Consider the following 19,797-nt stretch of genomic DNA (forward strand, 5'->3'; position numbering starts at 1 on the left):
AGCCAATCCAATTTCTGGGAGGTGCTTCAGGAAGCATGGGGTGAAATCTCTTCAGATTACCTCAACAAATTGACAACTAGAATGCCAAAGGTCTGCAAGGCTGTAACTGCTGCAAATGGACTATTATTTTACCAAAGCAAAGTTTGAAGGACACAATTATTATTTCAAATAAAAATCATTATTTAAAACCTTGTCAACATCTTGACTATATTTCCTATTCATTTTGCAACTCATTTCACGTATGTTTTCATGGAAAACAAGGACATTTCTAACTGACGGTAGTGTACACTGAACTGATGCAATAATAAAAAATATTTTATTGAGTTTCAGTTCATATAAGGAAATCAATTAATTAAGCCCTAATCTATTGATTTCACATGACTGGGAATACAGATCTGTTTGTCACAGATACAAGAAAAATAGGTGCATGGATCAGAAAATCAGTCAGTATCTGGTATGACCATTTGCCTCATGCAGCGTGACACATCTCCTTCACATGGAGTTAATCAGGGTGTTTATTAGTGACCTGTGGAATGTTGTCCCACTCCTCTTCAATGTCTGTGCGAAGTTGCCAAAGCATCCCAAACATGCTCAATGAGTGACATGTCTGGTGAGTATGCAGGCCATGGAAGAACTGGGAAATTTTCAGCTTCCAGGAATTGTGTACAGATCCTTGCGACATGGGACTTTGCATTATCATGCTGAAACATGAGGTGAGAGCGGCAAATTAATGGCACGACAATGGGCCTTATGATCTTGTCACGGGTATCTCTGTGCATTCAATTGCCATTGATAACATGCAATTGTGTTTGTTATCTGTAGTTTATGCCAGATGTGGAGGTCCTGGGCTGGCATGGTTACACGTGGTCTGCAGTTGTGAGGCCGGTTGGATGTACTGCCAAATTCTCCAAAACGACATTGGAGGCAGCTTATGGTGGAGAAATGAACCATCAATTCTCTTGCAACAGCTCTGGTGGACATTCCTGCAGTGAGGATGCAGTGAGGATGCCAATTGCACGCTCACTCAAAACTTGAGACATCTGAGGCATTGTGTTGTGTGACATTTTAGAGTGGTCTTTTATTGTTCCCAGCACAAGGTGCACCTGTGTAATGATCATGCTGTTTAATCAGGTTCTTGATATGCCAGACCTGTCAGGTGGTTGGCAAAGGAGAAATGCTGACTAACAGGGATTTAAACACATTTGTGCTCAACATTTGAGATTAACAAGCTGTTTGTGCGTATTGAACATTTCTGGGATCTTTTATTTAAGCTCACGAAACATGGGACCAACACTTTACATGTTGCGTAATTTTTTTGTTGTTCTGTGACCAGTGTTATGTGCGGCAGGTGGCCTGGCACGTAGGAGCGTTGGAGTGTTGTTCACCTGAATGCCTTCAACTGAAACATGTCTTCTGCATTTAACCTGAATCAGAGAGGTACAGAGGGCTGCCTTAATTGACATCCACGTCATCAGCGCCCGGGGAACAATGGGGTTAACTGCCTTGCTCAGGGCCAGTAACCAAAATGTTTCTGGATTGAATCCAAGAGCCAACAAGGTAAAAATCTGTCGATTTGCCTCTGAGCAAGGCAGTTAACCCACTTTTCCCTAATTAAGGCCGCCCTCTGCACCTCTGTGATTCAGAGGTTGAATGCAGAAAACAAATTTCAGTTGAATGGATTCAGACGTAAAACTGACTAGGTGTCCACCTTTCCCTTTCTCTTCCATGACTATGTTCATAGGGCAGAAGTCTGTAATGTGCATGGTAGAATAACTGGGTGGTAGCCAGCTAGTAACAGTGACAACGATTCTGGGCAGGGTATTGACTAAAGTTCAGGGCAGGGTACAGTGACTAAAGTTCAGGGCAGGGTACAGTGACTAAAGTTCAGGGCAGGGTACAGTGACTAAAGTTCAGGGCAGGGTAGTGGGTGGAACCCGGCTAGTGGTGACTATTGGCCTTGAGAAAGTCTAATGGCCTTGAGATAGAAGCTGTTTTTCAGTCTCTCGGTCCCAGCTTTGATGCACCTGTACTGAACTCGCCTTCTAGATGGTAGCGGGGGATACAGCCCGAAAGGATGCTCTCAATGGTGCATCTGTAGAGGTTTTTGAGGGTCTTAGGCACCAATCCAAAGGCTGAAGAGGCGCTGTTGCGCCTTCTTCACCACGATGTCTGTGTTGACCATTTTAGTTTGTCAGTGTATGCCGAGGAACTTTAAGCTTTTCACCTTCACCACTGTGGCCCCCACTGAGCTATGGTGAAAGTGCGACCCACTGTTCATACTAATCTGGTGATGTGGTTGCTCTGGATAGTAAGTGAATTTGAAATCGACAAAAGCAGACTAAGGAAATATATTAGCTACAAAATAACGCACCATGTCAGAAGTCTCTGCAACATCAGGTAGAGAACGGTCTGGAACTGACCAATGGGAACTCTTTTAATGGCAAAGACCAGGGGTTCCCAAACTTTTTTGCTTCATAAATCAATACCAATTATCTTTGTGGGCCTCCTCGTCAGTATACCTGCAGACACAGTGTAACGGCATTCACCGCCGGAAGAAGAGGAATCATCGGACCAAAATGCAGCGGGATACGTGTTCATCTTTATTAGTTGAACTGAACACTGAATTAACAAAAACAACAAAGGGAAAAACAGAAACAGAAATTAACTACCCACAACCTAAGATGGCAACACAGGCTACCTAAGTATGATTCCCAATCAGAGACAACGATAGACAGCTGTCCCTGATTGAGAACCATACCCGGCCAAAACATAGAAATACAAAACCTAGACATACAAAACATAGAATGCCCACCCAAATCACACCCTGACCAAACAAAAATAGAAACATAAAAAGCAATCTACGGTCAGGGCGTGACACACAGACACACACAAATAAGGGCACAGTTCAGTCATCTGCGCCCAATGCAGCTATAGCTTTTAACGTATTCTTACAAATTCTTATATATTCTTGCCTTTTTGCTGATTGATATCCATTGAATTGTTTCCATTACCTGTTTTAGAAATAATACTTTTAAAAGGGAGAAAGTTTCATACAAGCCATTTGCACAAATATAACACAACCCAACCAAGCCGCACTGCTTCTTAACACAGCGCGACCTCCCGGTCGCGGCCGGCTGCGACAGAGCCTGGGCTCGAAACCAGAGTCTCTGGTGGTCTCTGGTGGCACTTTGACCACTGCGCCACCCGGGAGGCCTGGTTTTCATTTTAAGGATAATTGTATACGTCAATTGCAAAGACATTGCAAAGACATTGGCAACTTTGTATTTGTAGTGAACTTTGTTCTGAAGTTATCTGCAATCATAGAGAGAAGGATAAACCATGTGATTCTATGTTTAGCGGAGATCTTCTCTATATAAAGTAACACAGGAGGGCAAAAATGCATCTTACGACGCACTTAGCTGTTCTACTGTTCTATTGTGTTTTTTACATTGGATGAATGTTGAGACTCAGAGCCACAAAATGGTATATCATACACTGCATTTGAGGAACAATTGGAAAGTAATTCTGCTTTGAAAATTGATAAACTTGTAACCCCACTTTTTGAGAAAATGGCCTTTGAATGTTTATTTACCTACTGGAGAGCTCTCTTTGTCTACACCCATTCAGCATTGTTCACACTCTCTTAAGCCTTAGCCCACCCATCTCTTCAAGGATTCACATGTGAGGTCATGTACTAAAGGTCATGTAGTGTGGTAAAGATTAATATGAAAAGTGGTAAAAGTAGTAGCCTACAATAAGGAAACATTCCAGGTAAACAGAATGTGTCCAAATAAAAATATTTTATAAATATTAGATGACGCTTATTCAGACACACTTGTCTAAATTGATGGGTCATGTGAAAGAAATGCTATAACCCCCAGCCACATCTTGCTAAGTGGGTCACTACAGAAGGTGTAAACAGTACAGCAATAACAAAAATAGATAGTTTCAATATAAAGAAAAAAAGAAAGTGTCAATGCCAGTAGAGAAATAACAAAATAATATACAGTATGTAGAATAAAAATATCAATAACAATATCAGTGATATTGGTGATAGATGAGGTAGTTATATGCATACAATCAGGGGTGAAGTTGTAACGGTCCTGACCTGTTTTCTGTTGTTTTTGTTATGTGTTTAGGTCAGGGCATGTGTTTTGGGTGGGCAGTCTATGTTATCTGTTTCTATGTTGGTTGTGGTTGCCTGGTATGGCTCTTAATTAGAGGCAGGTGTTTTGCGTTCTCCTCTAATTAAGAGTCATATTTAGGTAGGGTGTTCTCACTGTTTGTTGGTGGGTGATTGTCTTCCGTATCTGTGTTAGGTTTGCACCATACGGGACTGTTTGGATGTTCGTTTCGTTTTGATGTAGTCTGTTCCTGTCCGTGAGTTTTACGTTTAGTATATAAGTTTATGTTCAGGTTTCGTCAACGTCGTTTTTCTTGTTTTGTAAATTTGTAAGTGTTTTGTTTCGTGTTGCCATCGTGTTCTAATAAAAGATGGCTTATTTCCCGAATGCTGCATATTGGTCTGATGATCCTTCTCTCCTCTCCTCGTCCGAGGATGAGGAGAGCGACAGCCCTTACAGAAGTGGCAGCGGGATCAACCAATAAATAGTAGGAGAAAAGTATGGAGTGTGTTAGGAGAGAGTCATGTGAACAGGGGCACTGCAGATACTGCTCATGACTGGGAACTCGCCCCCAGTGATGAACTGGTCCGTCTGAACCATGCATGAACAAACAATGAACCATAATCCCAATTCATAGTGTACTAGCAATACAAACCGATTGTCATAGCTAGCTAAAGTCTTTGCAAATTGAACAAGTGGAAATACAAAATCGATCGTGCATGCTATATGGACCTTTTTAGGATATGAAAAAGGATTTTATCTAACAAAACAACACTTCACGTTATCTCTGGGACCCTTTGAATGATAAATCAGAGCAAGATGTCAGAATGTAAGTTTCACCTTCAGAGGTGAATTTATCAAACCTATCTTGGTGAAAAAAGTGTTTTATTGTTAGGAGCTATCCTCAAACAATAGCATGGCAATTTTCCGCAGTAATAGCTACTGTAAATTGGACAGTGCAGTTATATTAACAAGAATTTAAGCTTTTAGCCGATATAAGACACTTATATGCGTCACGTTCGTTGAAATGAGTAGACCAAGGCGCAGCGTGAGTAGAGTTCCACATATTTTTAATAAATCGAAACTCATAGAACAAAACAATAAAGCACAAACGAAACGTGAAGCTACTGGTGTGCACACAGGCAACTTACTGTAAACAAGATCCCACGAATAACAATGGGGAAATGGCTACCTAAATATGATCCCCAATCAGAGACAACGATAAACAGCTGCCTCTGTTTGGGAACCATATCAGGCCACCATAGAAATATAATTCACCTAGATGACCCATCCAAGTCACTATCACGACCCAACCAACACAGAGAATAAACAGCTTACTATGGTCAGGGCGTGACAATATGTACCGACATCTGTTGTTTCTCTAAAATCTGCGATGGTGACATAAGGCGCTGCATGATTTACAACTGTCCCGTTAACGGGACACCTATCTCTACATAGATATCTAGCTAGCTAGCTAAATAACAACTTTCTTACAAAATTAGAAACTTAAGCTAGACTCTTACCCGTACACATGGATGAACACGTCACAGCAGAATGCAACCCCTTTCATTAAATAAGATGTCCTGTGTTGTTTCCGTTTTGTTTGTACAGTCCTCCTGAAAGTAGTCCATCACAACCTTTTCCCACTGACCTTTGTCGATAGCGCCTGACAAATTCAGGGCAGCAATGCTATTGAGAGTTTAGCAACACATATACAGTTCTCCATGGCTATCTTTAAAATCTTTCATAAAAACAGTACTAGAAAGGATTAACGAGCAGCTCATTTTATAGACAGAAGCGTCAAACATGGCAGACCAATCCGAAACTCATCTCTCGGCATGTCCAGCCAATCATGGCTCTTGGGAAGGTTCCTGTGTTTTACTGTGGCTAAACACAACTAGGCTGGTAATTTAACAACTTTATTCATATTTACAGATGGCATACAAGTTTGTTATTAAGTCACATAAAAGTTCAAATGTTTCAGAATGCATTTCTGCCCCAAAAAACATTTTGATAAACATTTTAAATAAACGTTCAGATGCTTCTCCTGTGAAGTCGTGACTTGCGACATACGACTAGTTTCCTGAAACGAGTCACAAATCAGTGAAATGTCAAATGTAAATGATTTACATAAAAATCTCATATTACTGTATTGATATTTTTTATAAAATTAATGTCAGACATGTTTTATTTGTACAGTTCTTTATTCAAATGTAGTTACTATTTTACATTTGAAACCATTAAAACCTAGCAGTACTAGTTATTTCTCTGAGAGTGAAGCAGGTATTTAGCACTTAGCAAAAAAACATTATTATTTGTCTCTCTGAAATGAAACCATCAAGTGATACATTTTAAGCAAATGCATGTCTGTCATTGAACAACCCCATGCCGTGATTAGACAGTGAAAAACATGACAATATCCTTCATCATTTCTTCAAACAAAACAAGCTAATTTAACAGCATTTCTGAAAATGGATATATAGCATTTTGGAATGAAACCTTTCTTATGTTTCCCCATCTGAGCTCAGAGTAGATGAAATACTTAATGTTTGTCTCTGTTGTGTTGAAGCCCAATCAAGGAGGAGAGACCAGCCTCCCCTGTACCCAGCTGTGTGTCCATGAAGAGTGACCGGTCTATGACTCCTCCTCCAGACTTTAGAGAGGGAGACTTTTCTACTGAACAAAGGTAAGAATAACTCATGGGTCATGGTCAGTGATGTAAACAACACTGTCCCTAGTAATTTCTCCTCTCCCATTTTCCCATTTTTATATTTTTTATCCATAGGCTAATCCTTTTTAAAAGTTGTGTGTGTGTGTGTGTGTGTGTGTGTGTGTGTGTGTGTGTGTGTGTGTGTGTGTGTGTGTGTGTGTGTGTGTGTGTGTGTGTGTGTGTGTGTGTGTGTGTGTGTGTGTGTGTGTGCACTCCCTGGATAAGGAGATGTAATCTCATGTTTTGTCCACAGAAACCAACAGGAGAGATCAGAGTCAGAGATTCTCAGTGGTCAGTCTTCCCAGAGTCATCAAACAGACCTGGACTCCATATTCAGTGTATGTGGTCCTGTTATGTACATTTGTTTTTGTTTACCTCAAGTAAAGTTGATCTGTCAATTATTCATTAATGTGTTCATGAGAAAGCATTTATTATATTGCTTAACTTATTCACTTTATATATTTCAGTTGCTTGAAGAGAATAGTATGACATTTGTGAAGAACGAGCTGAAGATGTTCAAGAGGATTCTTAGTCCAGAACTCCCAGAAGGCTTTGCGAGTCAGAAGCAGGACAAGGAAGTGGTGGATGCTGAAGATGAGAAGCAGGAGAGCAGTGCCAGAGAGGGGGCTCTGAAGATCACACTGCACATCCTGAGGAAAATGAACCAGAAGGAGCTTGCTGACACACTGGAGAAAAGTAAGAGCTGTCTGTCAAATGTTGAATGCTGTTTTATAACAAACATTTCAAAGTTCAGCTGAAGTAGCTGAGTAATTCAATGATCTTGTAACAGCCTTAACACAGCACCTAGTGACCCCGTCATGTAGCAGCAGGGATGTGTTGTGGCGATTAATTTAGAAAGGGAGAAGGGAGAAAAGCCAGACAAGAGAAGAAAGACATCAATAATGTATTCAAGACTCTCTCTCCTTGGTGAGGATCAAAGGCGCCAGATCAGGTTGGCACATGGCAGAGGGGCCGGTTTTATGACTTCACGACCAGTCGTAAACGTTCTCTCTCCTGGCTCTGCAGGATGCAGAAGTTAAAAATCATTTGTGTATAGAGAGAGACTCTTGCTGAAAACTCTTAGTTACAAAAGTGGATAATGAAACAATGTTTCTAACATAAAGAATGTGGGAAATGGTCGGTGGGATCCAAACAATAATCATGTCATATCATTTCTGATTTTGTGATGTCATTAAGGATGGCAGAACAAGATAACTGTAACTCTGAAGGTGTACATGTCCTATTTATCAGGTTTGCTTCTAAATGTTGTAAAAATTAAATTATTAAATATGAGAACACGTTTGTGGAAAAAACAAGGTGATTTTAGCCTTCTAAATGAGATAATGGATTTTCATATAAACCTACGCTGTAACAATCGTCTGTGGTGGTAGAAGGATCGGACCAAAGCGCAGCGTGGTAAGTGTTCATGATGACGTTTAATACAAAACTCAGAACACTAAACAAAACAATAAACGAAGAACAAACGAAACAGTACCGTGTGGCGACAAACACTGACACGGAAGACAAACACACACAAACCAAAAGACAAAACAGGCTACCTAAATATGGTTCCCAATCAGAGACAATGACAAACACCTGCCTCTGATTGAGAACCATATCAGGCCAAACAACAAACCCAACATAGAAACACAAAACATAGATTACCCACCCAACTCACGCCCTGACCACACTAAAACAAAGAAAATACAAAAGAACTATGGTCAGAACGTGACATACGCCAAGTCAGTAGCCACACTCACGTGAGCACAGACATTACGTCAGTGTGATGGGATGCCCCTTTGGCCAGAGTGCTTAATAAAAGGACTCGCTAAAGAATGAACACATTAGACAAAACATGCCGGGAGTCCAAAACACGCTGGGTTCCTGCCGGTGTGTAAAGTGGTCCTAGCTGTACCCTGAATAATCAACCATTGAGAACAGACAGCGTGGAGCGGTGGCTACATGGCTGACAAATGGTTTGAAACTACCAGACCAGAAAATGGTAAGACCCTCCGAAACTCTCGAGTGAAGAAGATAAAGACTACGCCTTAACATTCACAGTCTGCAGCTGTGTATTTTAAAAAGTCTAGGAAATTCGACCGAAGACGAGGCAAAGAACAGTTTCCTCTCACCACCATAGGTACCTCTGGGGTATCTATCTAACAAACAGAGCAAAGAAAAAGCCTCACTGAACACCGCATGGTACAACTCTGGAGGGTCCATTCTAGCGAACGCTCCGAGACAAAGAAGCTACAACTACTACTACAAAGGACAGTGTGACCTCTAGTGGACAAACCACAAACTTCTGTCAAACTACTTCCCACAGACGGACCGGGTGATTTCAACAGAGAGATGACAAAGACATACATGTGTAAATATGTGTTGCAATTATTTTTCTGAATGAGCGGTCGTTCATGTGCAAAGTATTAATTCTAAACACCATAGCTTTCACATGTATATACGATAAGCCCAATCTCTTTGTCTCTCCTGCTCTCCTTACATGCCCCTCTCTTTCCATTGTGTAACAAGCCTTCAATGAATTGTTACATTATTAATTTAATCGCATAATAATTAAACGTGGTATGTAATTATTCGATGGATAGCTGTCATCACATTAATGTCACGTCACGACAATACCATCAATAATACCAATAATAATATAATCTGTCACTCCAGAGTGTAATGAATTATGAAAAAATGTATACAGTCAGTTAAGATAGTACATTATTATAAAGTACAGCTTTATAACACAGTCATACAGTACTGTAGCCCTTAAAACAGACATAATACTATTATCCACTGTGTTATTTCTTCATTCAGATGAGCTTGCTGTGACTTGCCAACGTGAACTCAAATCTAATCTAAAGAAGAAGTTTCAATGTGTATTTGAGGGGATCGCTAAACAAGGAAACCCAACACTTCTCAATAAGATCTACACAGAGCTCTACATCACAGAGGGTGGAACAGGAGAGGTCAATAATGAACATGAGCTGAGACAGATTGAGACAACAACCAGGAAACAAGCAACACCAGAGACTGCAATCAAATGTAACGACATCTTCAAACCCTTAACTGGACAAGCCAAACGTATCAAAACTATGCTGACAAAAGGAGTCGCTGGCATTGGAAAAACAGTCTCTGTGCAGAAGTTCATTCTGGACTGGGCTGAAGGAAAAGCAAATCAGGATGTCCAATTTGTATTTTCATTCCCTTTTCGGGAGCTGAATTTGATGAAAGGGGAAAAAAACTCTTTGATTGGACTTCTTAATCACTTCTCAATGGAAACCAAAGAATCAACAAACTATGACAAGTACAAAGTTCTGTTCATCTTTGATGGTCTGGATGAGTGTCGACTGCCCCTCGACTTCCAGAAGAACAAGATCTGTTGTGACGTCACAGAGTCAACCTCAGTGGATGTTCTGCTGACAAATCTCATCAAGGGAAATCTGCTTCCCTCTGCTCTCCTTTGGATAACTACCCGACCTGCAGCAGCCAATAAGATCCCTTCAGAGTGTGTTGACCAGGTGACAGAGGTACGAGGGTTCAATGACCCACAGAAGGAGGAGTATTTCAGGAAGAGATTCAGTGATGAGGACCTGGCCAGCAGAATCATCTCACACATAAAGACATCAAGGAGCCTCCACATCATGTGCCACATTCCAGTCTTCTGTTGGATTTCTGCAACTGTCCTTGAACACATGCTGAAACATAAGAGAGAAGAGATGCCCAAGACTCTGACTGAGATGTACATACACCTTGTGGAGTTTCTTACCAATCAGAAGAATGGCAAGTATGCTGGGAAAGAAGAGACAGGTCCACACTGGAATAAAGAGAGCATTCTGTCACTGGGAAAATTGGCTTTTCAACAGCTTGTGAATGGCAATCTGATTTTCTATGAAGAAGACCTGAAAGAGGCTGGCATTGATGTCAATAAAGTCTCAGTGTACTCAGGATTGTGCACACAGCTCTTTAAAGAGGAATGTGGGCTGTACCAGGACAAGGTGTACTGCTTCGTGAATCTAAGCATTCAGGAGTTTCTGTCTGCTGTATATGTGTTCCTCTCATTCATCAACAACAAAGAAAATCGAATGGCCAAACCTCAATCAACGTCCAGCTACTTTTTTGCTCTGTTCAGAGACGAGCCTGAAGTTACTCTCTACAAGAGTGCTGTGGATAAAGCCTTACAAAGTAAGACAGGAAACCTGGACCTTTTCCTCCGCTTCCTTCTGGGCCTCTCACTGAAGTCAAATCAGAAGCACTTACGAGGTCTACTGACAAAGACAAGAAGCAGCTCACAGAGTCATGAAGAAACAGTCAAGTACATCAAGGAGAAGATCAGGGAGAATCCCTCTACAGAGAGGTGCATCAATCTGTTCCACTGTCTGAATGAACTGAATGACCATTCTCTAGTGGAGGAGATCCAAAGCTACCTGAGATCAGGAAGTGTCTCCAGTGAAGAACTCTCACCTGCACAGTGGTCAGCTCTGGTCTTTGTGTTGCTGACTTCAGAAGAGGAGCTGGATGTGTTTGACCTGAAGAAATACTCCACATCAGAGGAAGGTCTTCTGAGGCTGCTGCCAGTGGTTAAAGCCTCCAGAGCTGCTCTGTGAGTACATAAAATGACGTACTAATCATCATGATGAAGTATTCAGTTTAGAGAAAAGTATGAATTCTTGAAAAACATATTGAATCAATGCATTGATGTTCACATCAGTATAACAATATGACCATACTACCAGGCTAGTTAAGACAAACATTCTAACCACCACTTGGACTAAGTTATATGCAGACTGTGTGTGTGTGTGTTTGAGTTTGTGAGTTCACGTGTATCATTCATTAACTGTCTGTTCTTCTGATTACTGCTACAGTGTGGAACATGGTGGAGAGTACACAATGAAACCTGGGCTTAGAAAATGTGAGTGTTGACTGCTGTGAAGAATATGACTAAGAATAAGTCTTAATTCAAGTTAAGTCAAAGTCAAAGACCACCATCATTACTTATTGGTCATTAAATATCAGCTGTATCTCTACAGAAGCAGAAATCAGGGACACCAACGTTTATAAGTAGTTGTTTTGACAATGTGTGTGTCTGTGTGGTCGTGCTGTTTGGATATGCATATATGATTAATAGTCTCGTCCCGTGGTGTATCATTGTGTGCTTTTGTTTACGGGTCTCGTCCTGTGTATTTATTTTAAGTACTCTTCGCTCTTTTGTTCTGGTTCAACCCTGTGTTTTGTATAGTGTTTGTTTGGTCTTAGTCCCCGTGCTTTACACGGCACACTATGATTTGGGTCAATATAAACCCTTATTACGCATTCCTGCGCCTGTCTCCCAATCCTTCACACAACGTGACAGTGTGTGGCGTGTTCATGTTACATTAGAAATGTGTGTGTGTGTTCATGCATGCATACAGGTGTGAGCATGTGTGTCTCTCTGTGTGTTAAATGAATGGGAATGAGCGTTTTTTATATTACCATACAGAATAACATATGATCATCAAATCAAATCAAGTTTATTTTATATAGCCCTTCGTACATCAGCTAATATCTCGAAGTGCTGTACAGAAACCCAGCCTAAAACCCCAAACAGCAAGCAACGCAGGTGTAGAAGCATCATTCAACAAGTCTCACAATACCTTAACTTCTCCTTTTGATACCTAGAAACGTCTAGATTAAATTAATTAATGAAAAGTAAGTTAACATTCTAATGTGAATGATGATGATTTCTAATATTGTGTCTGGTTTCATCCATCAGATGCCTGTGATCTCACACTGGACCCAAACACAGTAAACAGACTCCTCTCTCTGTCTGAGGAGAACAGAAAGATGACATGTAGGACAGAGGAACAGCCATATCCTAATCACCTAAAGAGATTTGAGGTCTGGCCCCAGGTGCTGTGTAGAGAGGGTCTGACTGGGCGCTGTTACTGGGAGGTAGAGTGGAGTGGGAGAGGGGCTGATATAGGAGTGACATATAATGGAATCAGAAGGAGAGGAAGGGGTAATGACTGTGGGCTTGGATACAATGACAAGTCCTGGAGTCTGTTCTGCTATGACAACAGTTATAGAGCCTGGCATAATAACAATCTCACTACCATAGACGTCCCCTCCTCCAGCTCCCACAGAGTAGGAGTGTATCTGGACTGGCCAGCCGGCACTCTGTCCTTCTACAGAGTCTCCTCTGACACACTGACCCACCTGCACACATTCCACACTACATTCACTGAGACCCTCTATCCAGGGTTTAGGGTTTGGTATGACGACTCCTCAGTGTCCCTGTGTCAGGTGGTCCCTGTGTCAAACACAACATGATGTTTCACTCTAATCGTGGTTCAGTCAGACACACAGGAGCAACAATGTAGAATATCTCTCTAGTGTGTAAACATATGATTGTAAATATTCATGAATACACACCATTGAAGTTGACAGACGTTGTCAACTAGAGTCCTTCATTAATAGAATGAATCACCACACTGTCTTGTAAAAACTGGTTTCATTTACAAATAATTTGTCTTGTTGTTATTGGTCTTCTTGGTGTTTGTAAATATTGTTGTCTGTAGAATGTTAATTTGTCAAATTCTTGACACAACAATCTTGTTTCTGTATCAACTCAATTCCACTGAATGAAATGTACATGTGACTAATAAAGGTTAATCAACCAGATGAAAGAAGAGAGGTGTAAATGTTTTAATATTGATCAGAATATGACAGTACAGTAAATGGACTACAGTAATAGGGGTTGTGTTCAGTACATAGAAATGGGTCTTATTCAGTTGAAGAGGAAGCTGTTATGATCACACAGGACAGGACAATAAGACAATGGGTGCATCTCAATAATCTAAAGTGGCCTCCTCTCCTTATCTCCTCTCTTTTATCTTGACTCATCTGAAAACACAAGATAGGTCAAAGTAATATGGTGGCTGCCTATCAGGTCATTGCTTTCACCTCTCCAGTTCTCTGATATTGGTTTAGATGAAGGAAAGGAGACAAAAATCCACTGGAACGCCCCTCTAACTGGTAATTACTAGTGGAAACTCATCTATCAATCCACTGGAACGCCCCTCCTACTGGTAATTACTAGTGGGAAACTCAACTATCAATCCACTGGAACGCCCCTAGTGGGAAACTTGTCTATCATCTCTAAGCTACGACTTCTCCCACCACAGGAGGTTGGTGGCACCTTAATTGGGGAGGATGGGCTCATGGTAATGGCTGGAGCAGAATAAATGGAATGGTATCAAATACATCAAACAATTGGTTTCCATGATTTCCATGTGTTTGATGTCATTCCATTTACTCCGGTCCAGCCATTATTATGAGCCGTGCTCCCTTCAGTAGCCTCCACTGTGTCCCACGTACTGAACTCGGACATCACATACTAAAGAAATGACTGACATAACAGCATTTTTGGCAGGTAAATGCAAAACATTTTTTTTTTATAAAATCAAATCTATTAAAGCTGCATTATGTACATTTTTATGTGACCCGACCAAGTTATTCACTATATATAAAAAAAAGTATCTGGACATCCCTTCAAATTAGTGGATTTGGCTATTTCAGCCACACCCGTTGCTGACAGGTGTATAAAATCGAGCACACCGCCATGCAATCTCCATAGACAAACATTGGCAGTAGAATGACTAGTCTCTAGTCATGAAATTACAATACAGGCAGGATAGCAAAGTCAATTCTGGATGTCAGTAGAGTTTTTGATTCATTCTCATCAATGACAACATTCTAGACCTGACTAAACACCCATCTAAGGCTGGTATCTGGGGTAATCTGGTTAATGATTATACAAACTATTAAGTTTCTCTTTCTTTGTAGAATGTTGACAGCTGTAACTTAATAGCTACACTCACTGACACAGGATAAACTTGATCCCTCATGTTGGCTTGATCAAACTGGTAAGTTGCCCCACACTATAGCTGTACAAGTCTCCACATGGCCAGACGCATAGTGGTCTTCTCCCCTTTCAATGCTACTATGCTCATCCTTGAAAAATGCCTTGAGGTCTGAAAATAGACACCAAAGTTGAAATACTTTACAAACAATGATCTAGGCTAAGTAAAACAAAATTATTTTTGGATCTACTGCTATGCTAACTAGCTAGCTAGAGTGTAGTCAGTGGCTAGCTAAGACAGAGAAAGGGGACGTACAGAAGAGCTCTGATCACGCTGGTCAACTGTAGCTGACTGTGTCGGCTAGAGATGAAGTGCAGGAACTTCCTGCAGGAAGTTGTAGTCTTGCTGAGGTTGTAGTCTTATTGAGGTTGTAGTCTTGCTGAGGTTGTAGTCTTATTGAGGTTGTAGTCTTGCTGAGGTTGTAGTCTTGCTGAGGTTGTAGTCTTATTGAGGTTGTAGTTTTGCTGAGGTTGTAGTCTTGCTGAGGTTGTAGTCTTATTGAGGTTGTAGTCTTGCTGAGGTTGTAGTCTTATTGAGGTTGTAGTCTTGCTACTCTGTTGCTAATTAGCATTTCGAATTTTTGAGAGTAAATTGAGGCAAATATATTGATAAAAGTCCCCTTGCCAGAGAAAGAATTACATGGCTATCAAAACGTCACGCCAAGGTAAGCCTACACCACACACACAATTAATAATATATTTTTTGTAAAATTCACGAATGTGAAAAATTATAGCGGAACAAAAAAACGTTGGAACCATTTTCGTGTTTTTATGGGTATTATGAGCGTCTACTGTGGTGGACTATTAGCCGTCACAGACACATCTATGCGTCTACTGTGGTGGACTATTAGCCGTCACAGACACATCTATGCGTCTACTGTGGTGGACTATTAGCCGTCACAGACACATCTATGCGTCTACTGTGGTGGACTATTAGCCGTCACAGACACATCTATGCGTCTACTGTGGTGGACTATTAGCTGTCACAGACACATCTATGCCTGCTAACAGTTCCATCTGAAAATGCTCACTGCGTCTCCATAAGAATATCATGTTCATGTTGCTTTCCGAATCATCTCTTGTATTCATCACAACTCACACATTAGTTTGGTACAGCAGAGGTGAATATAAGCCTCGCTGTCTGCCTGTAGAGTCTCCAGTACCCAGCTGTCAGAGGTTGCAACTAGTACCTTTTATTGTGCAGAGGGTTTTGAGTTCACTTCCTGGTTTGGGGAGAAAGGGACAGAACTCACTCTGTTATATCAATACCTGTCGCTTACTCGGCTTTGTTAAAAAGTTCATCATGACAACACATTAAATACTGTGTTGTTGTGTCTCTACAGCTGAACAACTCCTTGTCACGTTCTGACCTTTATTTCCTTTGTTTTGTCTTTATTTAGTATGGTCAGGGCGTGAGTTGGGGTGGGCAGTCTATGTTTGTATTTCTATGTTTTCCTATTTCTGTGTTTGGCCTGATACGGTTCTCAATCAGAGGCAGGTGTTTTGTGTTGTCGCTGATTGGGAACCATATTTAGGTAGCCTGTTTTGTGTTGGGTTTTGTGGGTGGTTGTCTTCAGTCTTTGTGTGTCTGCACCAGATAGAACTGTTTCGGTGTTCACGTTTGTTGTTTTGTATTTTAGAAGTGTTGAGTTTATTGTCTTTTATTAAACATGATGAACACTAATCACGCTGCGCTTTGGTCCTCTCCTTCTTCCACAGAAGAAAACCGTTACACTCGTTCCATGATGGCCTTGTCAGTGATCCATCCCAGAAGGCCAAGGCCTCTTCTGCACACAACAGGATGCACAATAGCGTCAATAAAAACCCTACAATAAAAACCAACTAAATATAATTATAGGGAATCCCTTGTCCTTCCAGGTGTTACACTATTAACAGTTGAATTCATCAGGAACTTAGTGGGTTCATCTAACAATCACCAGCTGATACATCTCATACACAGGGTGTACCTTCCACCTAGAAAACATCATTTAATGTTTTGGAAAGAGGTACCCTCTGTCGTATCTGCTGTATTGGATATCATCATACCTTGTTCCCCCAAACTGTTATTACTGAATGATAATTCACCACTGTCATTACAGAAAAGCAATGATCTCCTCCCTAATCTCACACACTCTCTTGAGTGCATTAGGCCTACCCTTACTTAGCTACCTAACATCCTCATGTAAAAGTAGATCATGATACTCAGCAGACTATGAAACAAGCCATGTTGAAGGATAAATGTTGATCGGATAAAGTTTATGATAGCCATAACCGAGTCCATAGTTTTTATAGTCACCACTGAGTCTAGCCAGGCAGTGTAGTCTTATCGGCGGAGAAAGAGCCAGTAGGCGGGCAGATTGACCCTGTACCTGATTTCTTGTAATTTATACTGATTGACAGCACTTAATGGGCAGGACTATAGGAAAATAGATTTTCTCATTGGAAAATATTGAGCAAGAGCTCATTTTGACACTAAATATCTGATTTGGTTTTATTTTTACAGCAAAATGATCTTTAAAAAATGTATAAAAACATGTCATGGCACAATAGGGACTGTGAAAGTACACACACACTAACACACATGCACACAATCTTATTTTACTAACCTTGTGTGGACACGCAATTGATACCCATTCAAAATCCTATTTTCCCCACCTTTAACCCCAAAACCTATCCTTAACCTTAAACCTTAACCTAACCTAACCCTACACCTTACCTTTAACCCCTGACTCTAATTCCAACCCTAATTCTCAACCTAAACCCCCATAGAAATAGCCTTTTTCCTTGTGGGGATTGGCAAAATGTCGCCAGTTGGCCTAATTGTTGTTCGTTAACTATTCTTGTGGAGACTTCTGGGCTAGACTCGATTTCAGGCATCAATAGCCATGTGGGTGCAAACCATGAATAGGCGGGCAGATGGACTCTGTACCCCAGTTAGCAGCTCTGATTGGCTGTAACTGGTATGTTACTGATATTAATTGAAAGCACTTAATAGACAGGACTACAGAATCTCCCATTGGAGAATAATGAACAAGGGCTCATTTTGGCACTAAACATTGGAGTTTAGCTGGGATTGTTTTTCCGATTTTTTAAAATGAATGTTCAGCATTAAAGGGCCATTCTAAATTGATAAATTGGACAGATCTTGCCTGCGGACCACCAGTTGAATAGCCCTGACCTAGATGTTTAAAAATGTGTTGCGAGAGCTTTGCTTCCTTTTGTTTTTATTTTGGAAGCCGGTTAATTCAACCTCTCATAAGATGCAAGTCACTGACATGAGTATTGTCATTTCATTACTTGAAATGGTTCTTATTTTATTAATTTTTTCAGTTGAGCTCAAAAATGGACAATACATCTGTTTCAACCAGAGAAGTGGTTCCGCAACTGGAAAGAACAGAGTGTATTTATAAGTATCAATGTACATTATATCACACAGGGTTCGGGTCAATTCAATTTAAATTCCAGTCAATTCAAGAAGTACACTGAAATTCCAATTCTCTTCAATGGTTTTCAATTAGGAAAATGTGGAATTGGAATTTGGTTTACTTTCTGAATTGACTACATTTTAAATGGAATTAACCCCAACCCTTATATCACAACACAAAATGGCTGAGATTATTTAATTCCTGCACAGGTTTGGGAAAAATGTTTGGGATACTTGTGCAATAGCCATTTTAGAGCTTGTTTCACTTCCAAAGTTTAATATGTATCCCATATTTCTAGCACGCAATGGCTACATCAAGCACTACAAACTCTACAAACTTGTTTTGTATTATTTTGTGCCCAATAGAAATTTATGGTAAATCATGTATTGTGAAATTTTGGAGTCACCTTTATTGCAAAAAGAAACACTTCCACCTGAATGTGGATGCTACAGACATCTTACCCTGCCCCCACCCCAATGGATATGTTTCATGCTGAATATCCACCACTAGTCATCTACCTGCTCCCCCTGGCTGTCACAGGAAAGGTTGAGAAAGACCATGAGCCAAAATACGGTAGATATAATATTTCTACAGCGCTATCTAGAACCTAACGGGGTTATTCGTCTGTTCCCATAGGATTACTATTCTGTGCATTAGCCTACAAACTAGGTAATGGAATGATTACAAATAAGGAAGGAGCATGATTAACTATGCATTTCTTGATTGCATAAAATAACGCGTTTTAATCAGGAGATGATTGTACAGTTATTGGTTTAGTAATTTAGAGTTGATATGTTGGAGGAAAACGGTTCAAGTTTTCAGTGACCAGACAATGTCTTCAGTAAAACAAAATGTATCAATGCTGATTGTTTTTATGTTTACAGCTCAACAAAAACATGCTTGGATATGATTCTAAAGACTCAATCAGCAGCATAGAAATAACATCAGATGAATATGTGTCAGGAACAGAAAGTGACAGTGAGAGAAGTTTAGAGGACTTTAATGCATTGAAGGACAAATGCCCCACTAAAGCAAGATTTGCACCTAAATATGGCCATCTTGACAAACACATGCTTGGATATGATTCTAAAGACTCAATCAGCAGCATAGAAATAACATCAGATGAATATGTGTCAGGAACAGAAAGTGACAGTGAGAGCAGCATAGAAATAACATCAGATGAATATGTGTCAGGAACAGAAAGGGACAGTGAGAGCAGCATAGAGCGCTGCACTGTATTGAAGAACAAAGGCCCCACCAAAGCAATGTCTGCTCCTAAAGACGGCCCAAACAACACCTATAAAAGACATAGAAATACTGAATCTGACACCTCTGTGCAAGAATCCACAAGTTCAGTTGAAGTCATGCACATTTTTTTTCTCCTTTATTTAACTTGGCAAGACAGTTAATAACAAATTCTTAGTTTCAATGACAGCCTAGGAACAGTGGGTTAACTGCCTTGTTCAGGGGCAGAACGACTGATTTTTACCTTGTCAGCTCGGGGATTTGATCTTGCAACCTTTCGGAAGTTTTAAATACCAGTTGAATGCTTTCATTTAATTTGAACTCATTGATAAACGGCGATTGGCTATTGGCCAACAACTGCGTCAACTATAAACTAAAAGTACAGCGATC

General features: G+C 40.5%; 1 protein-coding gene across 1 annotated transcript in view; it reads left to right on the forward strand.

The window, feature by feature from the left end:
* LOC139572621 (NACHT, LRR and PYD domains-containing protein 3-like) overlaps positions 1-13,502 on the forward strand; it is a 36,268-nt gene extending 22,766 nt beyond the window's left edge. The window contains exons 3-8 of the mRNA XM_071395328.1: positions 6,694-6,810; positions 7,088-7,172; positions 7,302-7,530; positions 9,655-11,440; positions 11,703-11,749; positions 12,590-13,502. Coding sequence (XP_071251429.1) covers positions 6,694-6,810; positions 7,088-7,172; positions 7,302-7,530; positions 9,655-11,440; positions 11,703-11,749; positions 12,590-13,146 — 2,821 coding nt within the window. The 3' untranslated portion in view covers positions 13,147-13,502. The remainder of the gene's footprint in view (positions 1-6,693; positions 6,811-7,087; positions 7,173-7,301; positions 7,531-9,654; positions 11,441-11,702; positions 11,750-12,589) is intronic.
* Positions 13,503-19,797: the final 6,295 nt, after the last annotated feature.

The sequence above is a fragment of the Salvelinus alpinus genome, chromosome 1 (genome assembly GCF_045679555.1).
Source record: "Salvelinus alpinus chromosome 1, SLU_Salpinus.1, whole genome shotgun sequence".
Lineage (NCBI taxonomy): Eukaryota > Metazoa > Chordata > Actinopteri > Salmoniformes > Salmonidae > Salvelinus > Salvelinus alpinus.